Source organism: Muscardinus avellanarius (genome assembly GCF_963383645.1).
Source record: "Muscardinus avellanarius genome assembly, chromosome: 1".
NCBI classification, from domain to species: Eukaryota; Metazoa; Chordata; class Mammalia; order Rodentia; family Gliridae; genus Muscardinus; species Muscardinus avellanarius.
The window spans coordinates 7,496,816-7,509,793 of NC_137786.1; the positions used below are offsets into that span (position 1 = coordinate 7,496,816).

The window sequence follows — 12,978 nt, forward strand, 5'->3', positions numbered from 1 at the left end:
AAACATACCTTAGCCTGTGTTCTCTCTGCTTTCTCTGGCAGTAGATTTCAGAAATAATGTCTTGTTGGATCTCTGACCATAAAATCTGGGCTAACAGCTGGGTTCCTGGTCCACTTATCAGCCACTCTTTTGGGAAGATGTTGAGAGCTGGGGATGGTATTACCCTGCCCATTAGGGAATGTCAGACATACTGGGTTTAAATCCTGTGTTCTGGCTTCTTTCCCAGTGCAGATATACTGCCTCAGGGAAACCCTTTAGCCTCCAGGTTATTATAGCACCGTCTTTAAATAAGGGCGTTGGTAATGATCATTGCTGAGTCCCCTTCTGTCAAAGATGCTAATTACAGAGTGGCCTGAGAAGTATGCTGCTTTTGAGAGACCCTGAGGTGTCTGTCTGGCCTCTGTCTTCTGCTAGTTATTGAATGACATACTTTGGATCAGGCACTCATCGTACGGTATAGAATGGCATACTCACAACCACATCCCCCTGAGGACATGGATAGTATCCATGCATAAATAAGCTCAAGTAGACTCTTCGGTCGACACTGCCCTTGTTAAACAACATTACAAGCTACGGAGGACAATATATTGTATTCTTATTACCCTAGTTATGTCAATTTAGATTTGACTCAAATACTTCAAATCTCATAAACTGAGAGTAATGTTTTCAATTATGATTTTATAAGCAAACAGAATAATCTTCAGTATACTGGTAAACTATTGCCCTGTCTCCTGGATTGCAGAAACCCATAAACGATTGAAATAAGACTCTGTCAGTGGGAAATGATCTTTTTTAAGTCCCTAAAATGCTAGGGAGGATTCTTTGGGGGTGCCTCTCCAACTTAGACTTTCAGGGGAGCAGAATATTTAACCTGTGTAGTGGATGGAATGTGTCTCATCCAGGATTCACGTGTAACCGTGGCAATAGTGTTGAGGAGACAGCCCTTGAGAGGGGATCAGGCCATGAGGGAGCTGATTCTCTCTTGCCCCTCTGCCTCCTCCATTTTGAGAACACAGCAAGAAGCCATCATCGGGCCAAAGGCTGGTATCTTGCTCTTGGACTCCCCAGTCTCCAGAACTATGAAAGTAAATTTCCACGCTTTATAAATTACCTAGTCTCAGGTGTTGTGTTACAGTGGCACCAACAGATTAAGACAGCCTTCAATCACAGTCACTGTGTGAGGTCTGGTTGAAATGATGCCTTTGGGGAACTTAAGTGGGGCTTTGTCATTGGTCCTGGGTTCTTGAAGATTTACGTGGTCACAGGAGAGGGTGGAGGTTAACACATCCTGTCAATATACCTCCAACTATGACTGCACTCTGTATAACAGGCCAGCTCTTTCAGTCAACACACACTTTTGCATGGGATATAAAATGCTTGATCTCTTTCAATGCCCTCATTTTATAAAGTTTGATTCCTTTCAGATGAAGATATGTTTATGTACTTACACGTAAACAAAGGAAGAAAATGGAATAACCGATTAGGAGACTTTTCCTTTAGGGATATTTTATCATGTCTGAAATCAGCTAGCATCTTACAATCGATGTCAGATCTCAACATATCAAGCAATGGTATATATAGTTCACAACCAACTGCACATCAGAAATAATGAAATATGGTAGTGTTTGCCAATAATTTTTCCTCCATTTCAGTAAAAAAATTAGCATGGAATGAAATTACATTTTGTAACGACTTTCAAAAATATCTAACACTGCTCTATGTAAATATCAATAATTTTCATCTAATTTATATTTTTCTAAATGATTTTTAAAATAATACATAATTGAAATAGTAGTGATTGCTACAATGGCTACTACTAATTCTGGTGTTACAACTAGTAATTATAGTAATAATATAGTATTTTAAATTTTTATATGGTGATGCGTATCATTCAGAAAAAAATATGTGGTTTCCGTTTCCTTTTACCCAATATGATATCATTTATTGCATACTAATGACCTAATGACTTCTTTGTGAGTCAAATGTATATTTGATATGTAGCAAAATGCATTGAGCATGAGGATGGGACTATGGTCTTGCATCATGAAACCACTTTGTGTCAGAAGAAATGGATCCTGTTCCAGAGACATTACTGGCAAGTCACCTTTTTTTTTTTTTTTTGGTAATAGGGATGGAACCCAGGGGCATTCTATCTCTGAGCTACACCCGCAGCCTTGTTTTTTATTCTTTATTTTAAAGCAGGGTCTCACTGAGTTGCAAAGTCTCACTAAGAAGCTGAGGCTGTTCTCAAACAGCAATCCTCTTGTCTCAGCCTCCCAAATAATGGGATTACAAGTGTGTGCAAACATGCTCAGCTTCACATCTTCCTTTTAAAGCACTATAACAAGTTCATGTGGACTTGGACAGAAATTGTCAACAGAAACGCTCTTCTCATGAGCAGGAAGTAATTCTGGTGACAACTCTGGTCATTTCTTTAATACTGGATCCATCCCCCCCCCCCACCATGGCAGAAGCATCCAAGACACATATATCTATTAAAAACCAAGGGCATGAGTATACATTTCCCATCATCATATGTAAGACATTCACTCAGACAACCAGGGGCCTGAGAACAGTGGCGACTTTACTGCTTAAGAAGAAATGCAATTATTCTTTGCTATTTTACCATTAAAGATGCAAAGTCAAAGACCTACAAGCAATGATGATTCTTCTGCAGGACATGTCTGTACTTTGGAGCCATATTTTAGATATTACTCATTACATTTTTTATCTTCTGTGAGGAACTTAAAGTGACCAGATGGGACTTAGCACAAGCACTCAAGAGGTATGGCAGAAAAGTTTTCGTCTATAAACAGAGACCTCGTGGTACTGAGCCAAAGATGCCAACAGCTCAGGACAGGTCTCTACACTTCACGACTTCTTTCTTTCTTTCTTTCTTTCTTTCTTTCTTTCTTTCTTTCTTTCTTTCTTTCTTTTTCTGTGGTACGTGGTACTGGGGATGGAAGCCAGGGGCCTTAAGCCAGCTGAGGCTGGCTTCAAACCTGAGCGATCCTTCTGTCTCAGCCTCCAAGTGCAGGGATTACAAGCATGTGCCACCACACCTGGCTCATGACCACATGTTTCAAAGCATGGGAAGGTCAGGTTCCTTGGTAGACATCAGACCCAATTTTAGGATGCCTCTGGTCATTCTAATATACTGGGGTAAAAATGAGGAGTTTGCACAATTGAACATACAGCTTCTCTTCCACCCCCTGTCCTGCAGAGCTACCCCGAAGCTGACAGGCGGGGACCTAGAGCTCTGTATGGTAAAGCGACTTTGTAACTTGCCAAATACATGAGAATCAATAGCTGTTGCTCATCTGTTGTGAGGAAAGAAGAATTTGGAATTTCAGGATGAAGGGTTCTAATGGCAAAAATAAAACAAAATCAGTTCCTACATGTTAGGACACAAACAGATGAACAAACAAAACTGTGGCATTTGTTTCTTCTGGACTTAGGTTCTAGCTATGATATCAGGCGACTTTCTCCTCATTCCTCAGGATTCACCCTGGGGACGCACATTACCCTGCTACTCCCAGGGCTTCCCTCACCCCAAGTCTGGCCTATGTCAGATATCCAAAGTAAAATTCTTCAGTTTACTCTTTTCAAATCTTTACTTATATGACCATCTGGAATTACAGCCCTCGAGGGAAGTGCTTGGGTATACCAGCTCCCATTTTATTAGCACTACAAGAGTCCCCACAAACTGCAGGAAGAAAAAAATATATAAGAATCAAATGACAATATTATGCCCCATAAGCAAACTAACACAATTTTCTTACGAGACATTTGCAGACAAAATGTGTGTGACGGCATCCCGTGGGCCCTCCTGCAAGCCAAGAGCTAAAGGGTTTAGACAGCTCAGGCTGGCTTTGCAAGAACTCTTTCAGTCCAGAGAAGCTCAGACATGTGGGGAGTGGCTGGGCTCTGGTGGGCGGCACTGCGGAGGAGGAGAGGGCGCCACCTACCGGGCAGGTGGAGATGCTCTGCTCCCACTGTGTCATGCTCAGGCTCTCCTCCAGGCTGGTGCACTTCTTCATCACCACGTCCCAGCCACAGTAAGGGTCCTGGGCCCCAATGCAGGAGCTGGAAACACAGCAAAGGGTCAACAGAGGCAGCAGTCTTAGAATATGCGCTGCTGCAGCCAAGCACAGTCACATCTAAGATATGAGCACCAATGGTATTCTATTTGCAGAACCTAATTAATATGAAATTGCTGATTTGGCTGAAATAGATATAATCATCAAGTCATATTGTACAGAGGACTATAGGTGCTAGGGGGAAGAGTCTGTTGTCAAGGACTAAGCTGAAGTCAGAACTTTGCAGAGGCGCAAACCTTTTACAGTTACACTGTCAGCACTACCACCTCTACCATGATCCTCATCACCACCTCCTTCATCACGGGCACCATTCGTTGAACACCTACGATGATGTTAACAGTAAGGCAAACCAGGATGGCATCTAGGTGCTCAACTCCAATAGCCAGGTAGCAGTATTTTCACTGTCATCATCTCCATCATCATCATCACCACCATCAACAGAAGCGACATCACACAATCATATTTATTATGATTCAGTAGAGTTAGTTCAAATTCAGTCAAACGGGGGCATCTTCCTCCTGCATATGTGGCTTTAAGGTGTACTAAAACATTCAATTTAATAGTATTTTCATGTCGTTAGATCTATACTACCCAACATACTGTATCAGACGTGGCAGATGGTTAGTATTTTATACAATGTGGGGATTATTAGATGAGGATGTGGGCCACCATGTTATAAATATAAGGGAGGTCCTGGGGGGTGAAGAAAATAGACAGAGGTGCTAGCAAGGAATGAAAAACAGAGGAGACAGAAAGGGAAATAACATGCTCTTCCTATAGGTAAGACGCTGCTCCCAGCAAGAGAGAACATTATAAGCTCCTGGTTCACCCCATATAGACTAGAAATCACAGGTCTACTATCAAACAGCCAGGCAGAGAGGTGGTCTAAGTAATAAGTACTTAATATTAATAGCATAAAATAGTCACAGTCAGCCCATCAAATATGGTAATCATACATAAGCACTGTTCTAAAAGCCTGATTTCTATCAAGCACTCAAGCCCTCAAACAACCTTATAAATATAGTATTTCAATAAGATACACCATTCATTCCAATTTTATTTTATTTTTTTCTTAGAAAGAGTGAGCTCAGCTTTTTTATTTGTGGATGTAAAATATGGAATGCTTCATTAATTTGCATGTCATCTTTCTCAGGGGCCATGAGCATCCTTTTGGCATCCTTTCAATTTTACTATATGCACTGAATTGCTATAATACTAGATGTCAACCACTAAGCCAAGCATGGGAAGGAGGGATGGGGAGGGAACAGGGTGGGATCGGGTAGGGGCTGACTGGGCGATATGTGCATGTATGTCTACAAAAGTATTTTTTATCCCATTATGATGTATGAATACAGTGCACTAATAAAAATTATTTAAAAATAAAATAAAATTAAAAAAATAGAAAGTCGGCACTACTCCCAGTTTAAAATAAAGGAACTAGCCACACATGGTAGTGAAGGTACTAGGGGACTGAGACAGAGGATCCAGGTTCCAGGTCAGCATGCAGTAACCTAGTGAACCCTATTTCAAAAGAAAAAAAAAATAAAACATGGGTTTGGGGTGTAGCTCTAAGGTAGAATGTCCCTGACAGGATGACAGTCCAGATCATAAACTGGGGTTCCCTCTGTGTGTGATCCCACACTCGGTTGGTGGATACTTTCAAATTACCTGTAGAAGACTATTCAATAGGCTTGAATTACTTTTCATGTTTCTTATTAAAGCAAGAGGATGACTAGGTAAAAGTAAACTTCCCCAAAATAAATTCTACAGACTTTTTCTAGGCTTCCCAGAGGTTTTTCTCTAGGCTCCCTCCTGCAACGCCACCTGGAGACCTGCACCAGACCATGTGTTAGAGGGAAGGGCTTTAAGCTGTTTGGTCAAAGTTGCCTGTAATGACAGCTCTGTCTTCCTCTAACCTGACGGCTCTGCACGTCCTTAACATTCCACATGAAACTCAAAAACTCCTATCACTTAGAAGCCCCCTTAAAACTCAAAAACTCCTTCCCAAAAACCAAAGCCTACTGAGTAAAAATACCATGCATGCACAGATAAATAAACACAATTCTCTCACATAAAATATTATTACACTTTGGACATAATTCTGATGAGCTCTATCTTTATTTGAAATTCTACTCTAAGAAAAAACAATCATCATTAGTTTTGGAATTTAGGTCTCTTAAAGAGACCATTCATGGATTTCCAATTAATGTAGCCATCATGAAATTGGCTTTTTTTATTCTACTTTGAAAATGTTTTTCCTTGTATGATGAATGTTTCTAATAAACGTTTTATCTGGATTCAACTATTCATTATTGTACACAATACCACGGCATTATTTTGTATACCATATATACATATGTATAATTTGTCAATATTCAATAATTTCTCATCAATTTGTTAAGAACTTTACATTATTTTCATTTTATATACTGCCCTGGTATTTGAAAGTATCTGAATTCAGAGAATAATGTCAGTCATAAACGAAACTTTAATTTTGAAGACATATTTATTGAGAGTATGATTAAAGTTCAATATACTCAGAGGCGGGTCTTGATTATAGAAGATTTTTTAAAAATTTAAATTTGTATCCATTAAAAAGATAACGTGATATTTGATACATTTCTCCCATGTGTAATGTTTAAATCAGATTACACAAATCTCTCTCCTCAAACAGTTATTTTTTGTTTACGGTGAATACTTTCAAAACTCTTCCTTTCAGGTTTTGGATATCTACAATTTATTGTAATCTATATTACTTCCCACTGTGCAGAACTACTCATTTCTAACTATAACTTAGATGCCACTGATCATCATCTTTCCATGCCTCACTCCCTCTATAATATCTCCAACTGCTAGAAGGCACCATTCTACTCTTAACTTCTATAAAATGAGCTTAAAAAATTAACATAGGCCTGAGATCACAAATTATTTGTCTTTCTGTACATGGCTTCTTTTACTTAATGTAATGATCTCCAATCCCACCTGCATTGTTCCAAATATCTATCTATCCCATATCTATATACATTTTCTTTCTTCCATCTTTTATTTTGTTTTGTGTGTGTGTGGGGGGGTTGGTACTAGAGACTGAACCTAGGAGGGTTCTACCATTGAGCAACACCCCCCAGCCTATTTAAATTTACTGAGTTTATTTTGAAACTAGGTCTCATTAAGTTGCTGAGACTGGCCTTGAAAGAGCGGATTCTTCTGTCTCAGTCTCCCAAGTACTGGGATTAAAGGTGTGCAACACTGACCGGAGGCCCTTTCCATTTCTTAGCTATTGTGAGCAGTACTACAATAAATACGAGAGCAGGGCTGCCTCTTCACACAAGATCTCAATTTCGTACTGATTTCATATTGGCAGCACTGATTTACCTTTCCATCAGCAATGTGTAAGCTTTCCCCTTCCTCTCTATCTTGCCAGAACTTATCTTTGATCTGTTTGATAACAGCCATTCTTAACTGGGGTGAGATAAGGCATTGTGGTTTTGATTTGCTTACCTCTGGTGATCAGTAATTTTGAGCATGCTTTCAGGTACTTTTTGGTCATTTGTACATCTTCTTTTGAGCAATGTTTTCTTGGACTTATTTCCCATATATTAATTAATTTATTTATTCTGTTAAGTTTTTGAAGTTCCTTAGACCAAATGTCTACTTTCCTTCCAACCTCAGAAAGGCATCAATATGCATCTAATTTCCATCTTAAGTTTTACAGTTCTGTTGTTTGTTAATTAGAACATCAGAAAAAGTGATTATTCCTTAAAAACTCTTTGCTAAATTTCTGTCAACTTGGGGTTTTATTACTGAGAGTCGTCCCCATGCATATTAGATAATTTATGTATTGATAATTTTCCCTGGCTTCTATCACACTAATTGTCATTTTATCAGTTTATACTTGATATTCAAAATTTTTTATCCATAAGAAAAGAAGGCATTCGTTGCCCTGGGCTCAATGGTGTTCTATAAGCACTTCAGTCATCCAGGCATTCAGCACATCACGTGAACACCTGCCATGAACTAGATGCACAAGCTGGGTGTACTGTGGCAAACAAAAGAGTCCGTGAACTTGAAGAACACATCACAGAATTAATCTGCTTAGTAAATATGTGATTTACTAAGGAAGCATCAAACAATTACAATAACAAGTATCAACCACCAGTTGCAAAAGAAAAATCCAAAGTACCTTAAGAGGCAGGTAGACCTCTCTGCTTAGATGTGTGAACCTGGGGTTAAGTGGCAGGTAGTGGGTGGCATTTAAACTGGGACCAGTGGGGAAGTAGAAATGATCTAATCCATCTGGCAGGTGTCAGCAAAACCAGAACATTTTGGCAGAGGTCAGGTGGGGAGGTGCTCAGGTGAGTTTGTAAACTGAGTGATTGGAGGTGGGGCTGAGCAGCTTGCAGGGGGAGAGGCAGACCCTGGAGCCCCACTGAAGACTTGGGGTGTGAGTGGAAGTGCTTCACACGGTGGAGTGCATGCCCAGCGCTGTGCAGAAAACACATTTCAATATCAACATCAGTTTCTATTAGTATTATGATAGGAGTGGTAGCAATCAATATATCTTTCTGTTTATGAATATCCTTTTCTCCATTCCCAGGCAATTCCGAGTGTCTTATTTCTAAGCATCACTGTTAACACAAGTTTTAAGAGTTAAAACTTCAAATTGTATTTTATTAGAAACATGAATCAAAAATTCAATTAGACAAAAAGACCTTCAACTGTTAAATCTAACTGAAAGGTACATCTCTTTTGGCATCTTATTCTAGAAGACTAGATTGATAATACCCATCACGCAGGGCTGGCTTAGCATTACATTATATGATGTAATAAAAATTTTTTGAGATGAAATTTCATACAGATATTCCACTCTAACCATAATTGCAACCTATTGTGTGCTGTACCCGAAAACGCTAAATCCATGAAGTAAAGCAAAATAAAACACCCACAGTGAATTACATTAAGTGTGCAAAGTATTTCAGCTACATGCTTGAATCAAATAGCAATGATTTTTTTACTTCTTGTAAGGACAACTTTGCAGTGTTGTGTGCCAAAGGACACAAAAGAAGCTGAAGTCTAGCAAGGGAGGAAGAAGATACTTGGGAATGTCACCTAGCAACAACATCATAAGGGAGAACTACGTGGCAGAAACCTTGGACACTGGTGACACCGGGGACAGCGGAGAGAATGGTGGGTCAAGGGAAAGCCAGGAAGAAGTTGTCTTGAGTGGTTTTGAGTGAAGGTTCAGGTCCAGGAGAGTAAGAAGAGTATCTCTGGCCATCAGACCCCTATGAAGAATGGCTTAGAGGTCCTACGCCCAGGGCATGTTCAGGAGGTGAGCAGAGCTCACGGGCTATGCTCTGGTTTCTTCAGGGTTTTGAAGAAGTGTAATAATATTAACAAGAGGTGGGGTTTTTTAGAAGCATGGGGATTTGACTGTGGTACAAAGAATGTGTCAGATCATGACTCACTCAAAATGTAATTAATAATTCCCAAGAAATCCTGAAGTACTGCTACAAATGTAGTGTCATTTAAGTAGTTTATGCCAAAAATTAAAGACATAATTACTAGTAAAATATATGTTTATACTCAAGGCTATTTGCTAATATATTTAATAAAATTCATGGTACATGCTATAACTTGTGGATGGAATTAATGCTAATATGCTTAATAATGATTCATGGTGCATACTATGATTTGTGAAATTAGTGAGTTAGATAACAATTAGTGACTAAAAGTACTTTTTCTTAATTAAAACCTATTCACTATTGGCTTATCATTAATTAACACTGATAAACAATGATAACTTCTCACATTTCAATTTTTAATATTAAATTTACCTAATTAATGCACGCTGTCAATACAACTAAACACATAGTTTTTAGTTAAAAGCTTAATAGGCAGATAAACTCACACATTTTCATTAAAATATGAAATAAGAAAAAGACCAACCAGAGGATCCAGCTATCTCACTTCCCCATAGACTTCCAAAGGAAATGAAATCAGCAAACTGGAAATATACCTGCATGCTCCTGAGCTATTCAAAAAACTAAGGTAAGCCGGGCATGGTGGTGCACACTTGTAATCCCAGCATTTGGTAGGCTGAGACCTGAGGATCGCGGTTTGCGGACAGCCTCAGCCACTTAGTGAGGCCATCTGCAACTCAGTGAGACCCGGTTTCAAAATAAAAATAATAAAAAAAAGTAGGGCAGGGGGTAGAATGCCCCTGGGTTCCATCCCCAGACCCTCAAAAAAAAAAAAAAAAAAGGTAGCTAAAGTATGGGATCAAACTAGTTGCCCATTGGTGGCTGAATGGATTAAAATTGTAGTGAATAAACACAATTGAACACTATTTGGCCATAAAGTAGAACAAAATCCTGTTATGTAAAACAAAATAGATGGAAAGAAAAGACATGGTGCTAGAAAAAATAATCTAGTCGCAGAAAGACAAATACCACGCTCTCTTATCTGTGAAAAGTAAAAAATAAAAGCCAACCTGAATATAGACTAGTAATTACTTGAGGTTGAGAAGAGTGTAGAGAGACTGGATTTGATCAGTGCATGCAATATGTGTGTCTTAAACTATCATAACGAGCCCCAATAATACACATAATCAATACATGTTACTCAATGTAAAAAGTAGAAAAACAAATGAAACACATAAAAACTCATTGATATAGATTTGACAGTAAATGATTTTGGGGGAAAAAAGTAATTTAAAAAGTGATAAGCATTGTAAGCATCTGCAATAAGCAAACCAAAAGGGCTTTCTGCAGTCTAGTACTGGTAACCAACTTGGGACACTGCCTTTGGTTTCTGACTTGCTGCAGACTTGCTGCAGACAGCCTGCTTCACATTCTCATCATCTCCCAAGTCTTGAGCTGTTTCGCCTCCCCACAGGCTTCCAGCACAGCTACTTTCTAAAATAATAAACTCTTTCTGAAAAAGTCAATCTGCCCCCAGCATAAAGTTCTCCAAGGAAGAAAGCCTTGTCTACAGCCAATATTGTACTCAAGGACCAAAACCAGGACAAAGAGATACATAAGAAATAGGAATAACCAAACATAGGCCTTCACAGTGTGAGATGTGGAAGCAGTTGCTGGTAGAGGTGACAAGAATAAACCCCGTCCATGTGCCTAAGAAGGAAAGAAAGGCGGGAATAGTGCCTGTTTGGGCTCTACATTCTATAGGGATCTCCAGAGACCACCTTTCAGGCTCCTCTTCTTCCCAGCCACTCAAACATAAAAATGAAGCCATAATTATTCCTCTATCCCATCATATTTTTCTCAAGAGAAACCTCTCTGCAAAAGAGGGTTCAGTGATCAATAGTCACCGGCAGAATTCAAAGGTATCTGGTATCTTATTTAATCTTTTTTTTGTGTGTAGTACTGGGGGTTGAACCCAGGGGTATTCTACCTCTGAACTACACCCCCAGCCCTACATTTTTTCTTTTTATTTTGAAAAAGGGTCTCACTGAGTTGCAAAGGATCTCACTAAGTAGCTGAGGCTGGCTGTGAAAGCGATTCTCCCATCTATTCTTCCCTATAATTTCAAAGGATAATAAATTCAGAGAAAGAACTCAATTTCTTTATAGTTCAGCCGGCTTACCAGTTTGTCCATAATTGAGTGGGTGAGGCTGGAGGCCAACACACACTGGCTTGGAACACAGCCCATGCCTAGGGGAGAGTGTCCACACTGCTTTGCAGAGCAGTAGAGCAAGTGTGCCATAAACCTTGAATTTAGACTCTTAGATGCCCTCCTTTAGACCAGTGCCACAGTGATGGTGGCACTGGCTTTCCTGATGCCTGGTGCTGTCCAGCTCCATCAGCCCTTGAATCTCAGTCCCTCTTGTATAGACAGATGAATTTTCACTTGATATAGGGAATTATTACATATCCACTGTTGTAGAATTCTACTGTGTGTATATCTCATACATTTGTAATCCATCTGTTGATGGACACCTAGGCTGATTCCATAATTTGGCTTTTGCAAATTGTGCTGCCATAAACATGGATATGCATGCATCATCATAATGGTCTGGCTGTAATTCCTTTGGAAAGATACCTAATAGTGGCATAGCTGAGTCATATGGGAGTTTCATTCCCAGTCTTCTGAGAAATCTACACTCAAATCTCCATAGTAGCCACACTTATTTCAAATCCCAGTGTATGAGTTCTTTTTCCCCATATCCTCTCCAGCACTTGTCATTGTTTGTATTCTTGATGATTTGCCATTCCAATTAGGGTTAGGTAGAATATTAATGTTGTTTTAATTTGTTTATCTCTAATTGCTAATGTTGTTGAGCAGTAATAAAGAAGAACAAAATGATGTCATTTGTAGTAAAATGGATAGAACTAGAAAATATGAGGCTAAGTGAGATTAGCTCAGTCACAAAAAGTGAAAAGTCATGTGTTTCCATTGTTATGTGGGAGCTAGAGAAAAACTGAGATATAAGCGGGACTCCAGATATAGAAAGAGAAACCCCAGGGAGGCCTGGGAGGAGATCTAGAGGAGGGAGGTGGTAGCAGCTGGAGACTTGATAAAGCAAACACTTCAACTGGCACTATGCACATGGGATTCTCATACTGAGGCCAATAAAACTTATAGGAAAGGGGAGGGAGTGGGGTGGGGCCCTGGGGAAGCTCACCAAGTGCTGTGTGCATGTATGTCTCTATCATTTTGAACTTCATTAGGATGGATGATTATAATGTGTAAATGAAAGTATATAAAATAGAAATAAGTTTCATCATCCTATTTGGATCCTTTGGAAAGAAAATAAAACTCACTGAGGGATGCTCTGGAAAATTAAGTGAGGTCGTGAGGAGTTCACTCACGGAAATCCAAAATGTGACCACAGTAGATTGCATTAAGAGTTTCCAAATGT

At 39.4% G+C, this 12,978-nt stretch overlaps 1 protein-coding gene across 1 annotated transcript in view; it reads right to left on the reverse strand.

Moving 5' to 3' along the window:
- The window catches only part of SEMA5A (semaphorin 5A), a gene marked incomplete at both ends in the record, with an annotated part of 321,241 nt that overhangs the window by 75,604 nt on the left and 232,659 nt on the right, over positions 1–12,978 (reverse strand). Inside the window, one exon of the mRNA XM_080696129.1 lies at positions 3,969–4,086. Within this exon, the coding sequence (XP_080552255.1) occupies positions 3,969–4,086 (118 nt within the window). The remainder of the gene's footprint in view (positions 1–3,968; positions 4,087–12,978) is intronic.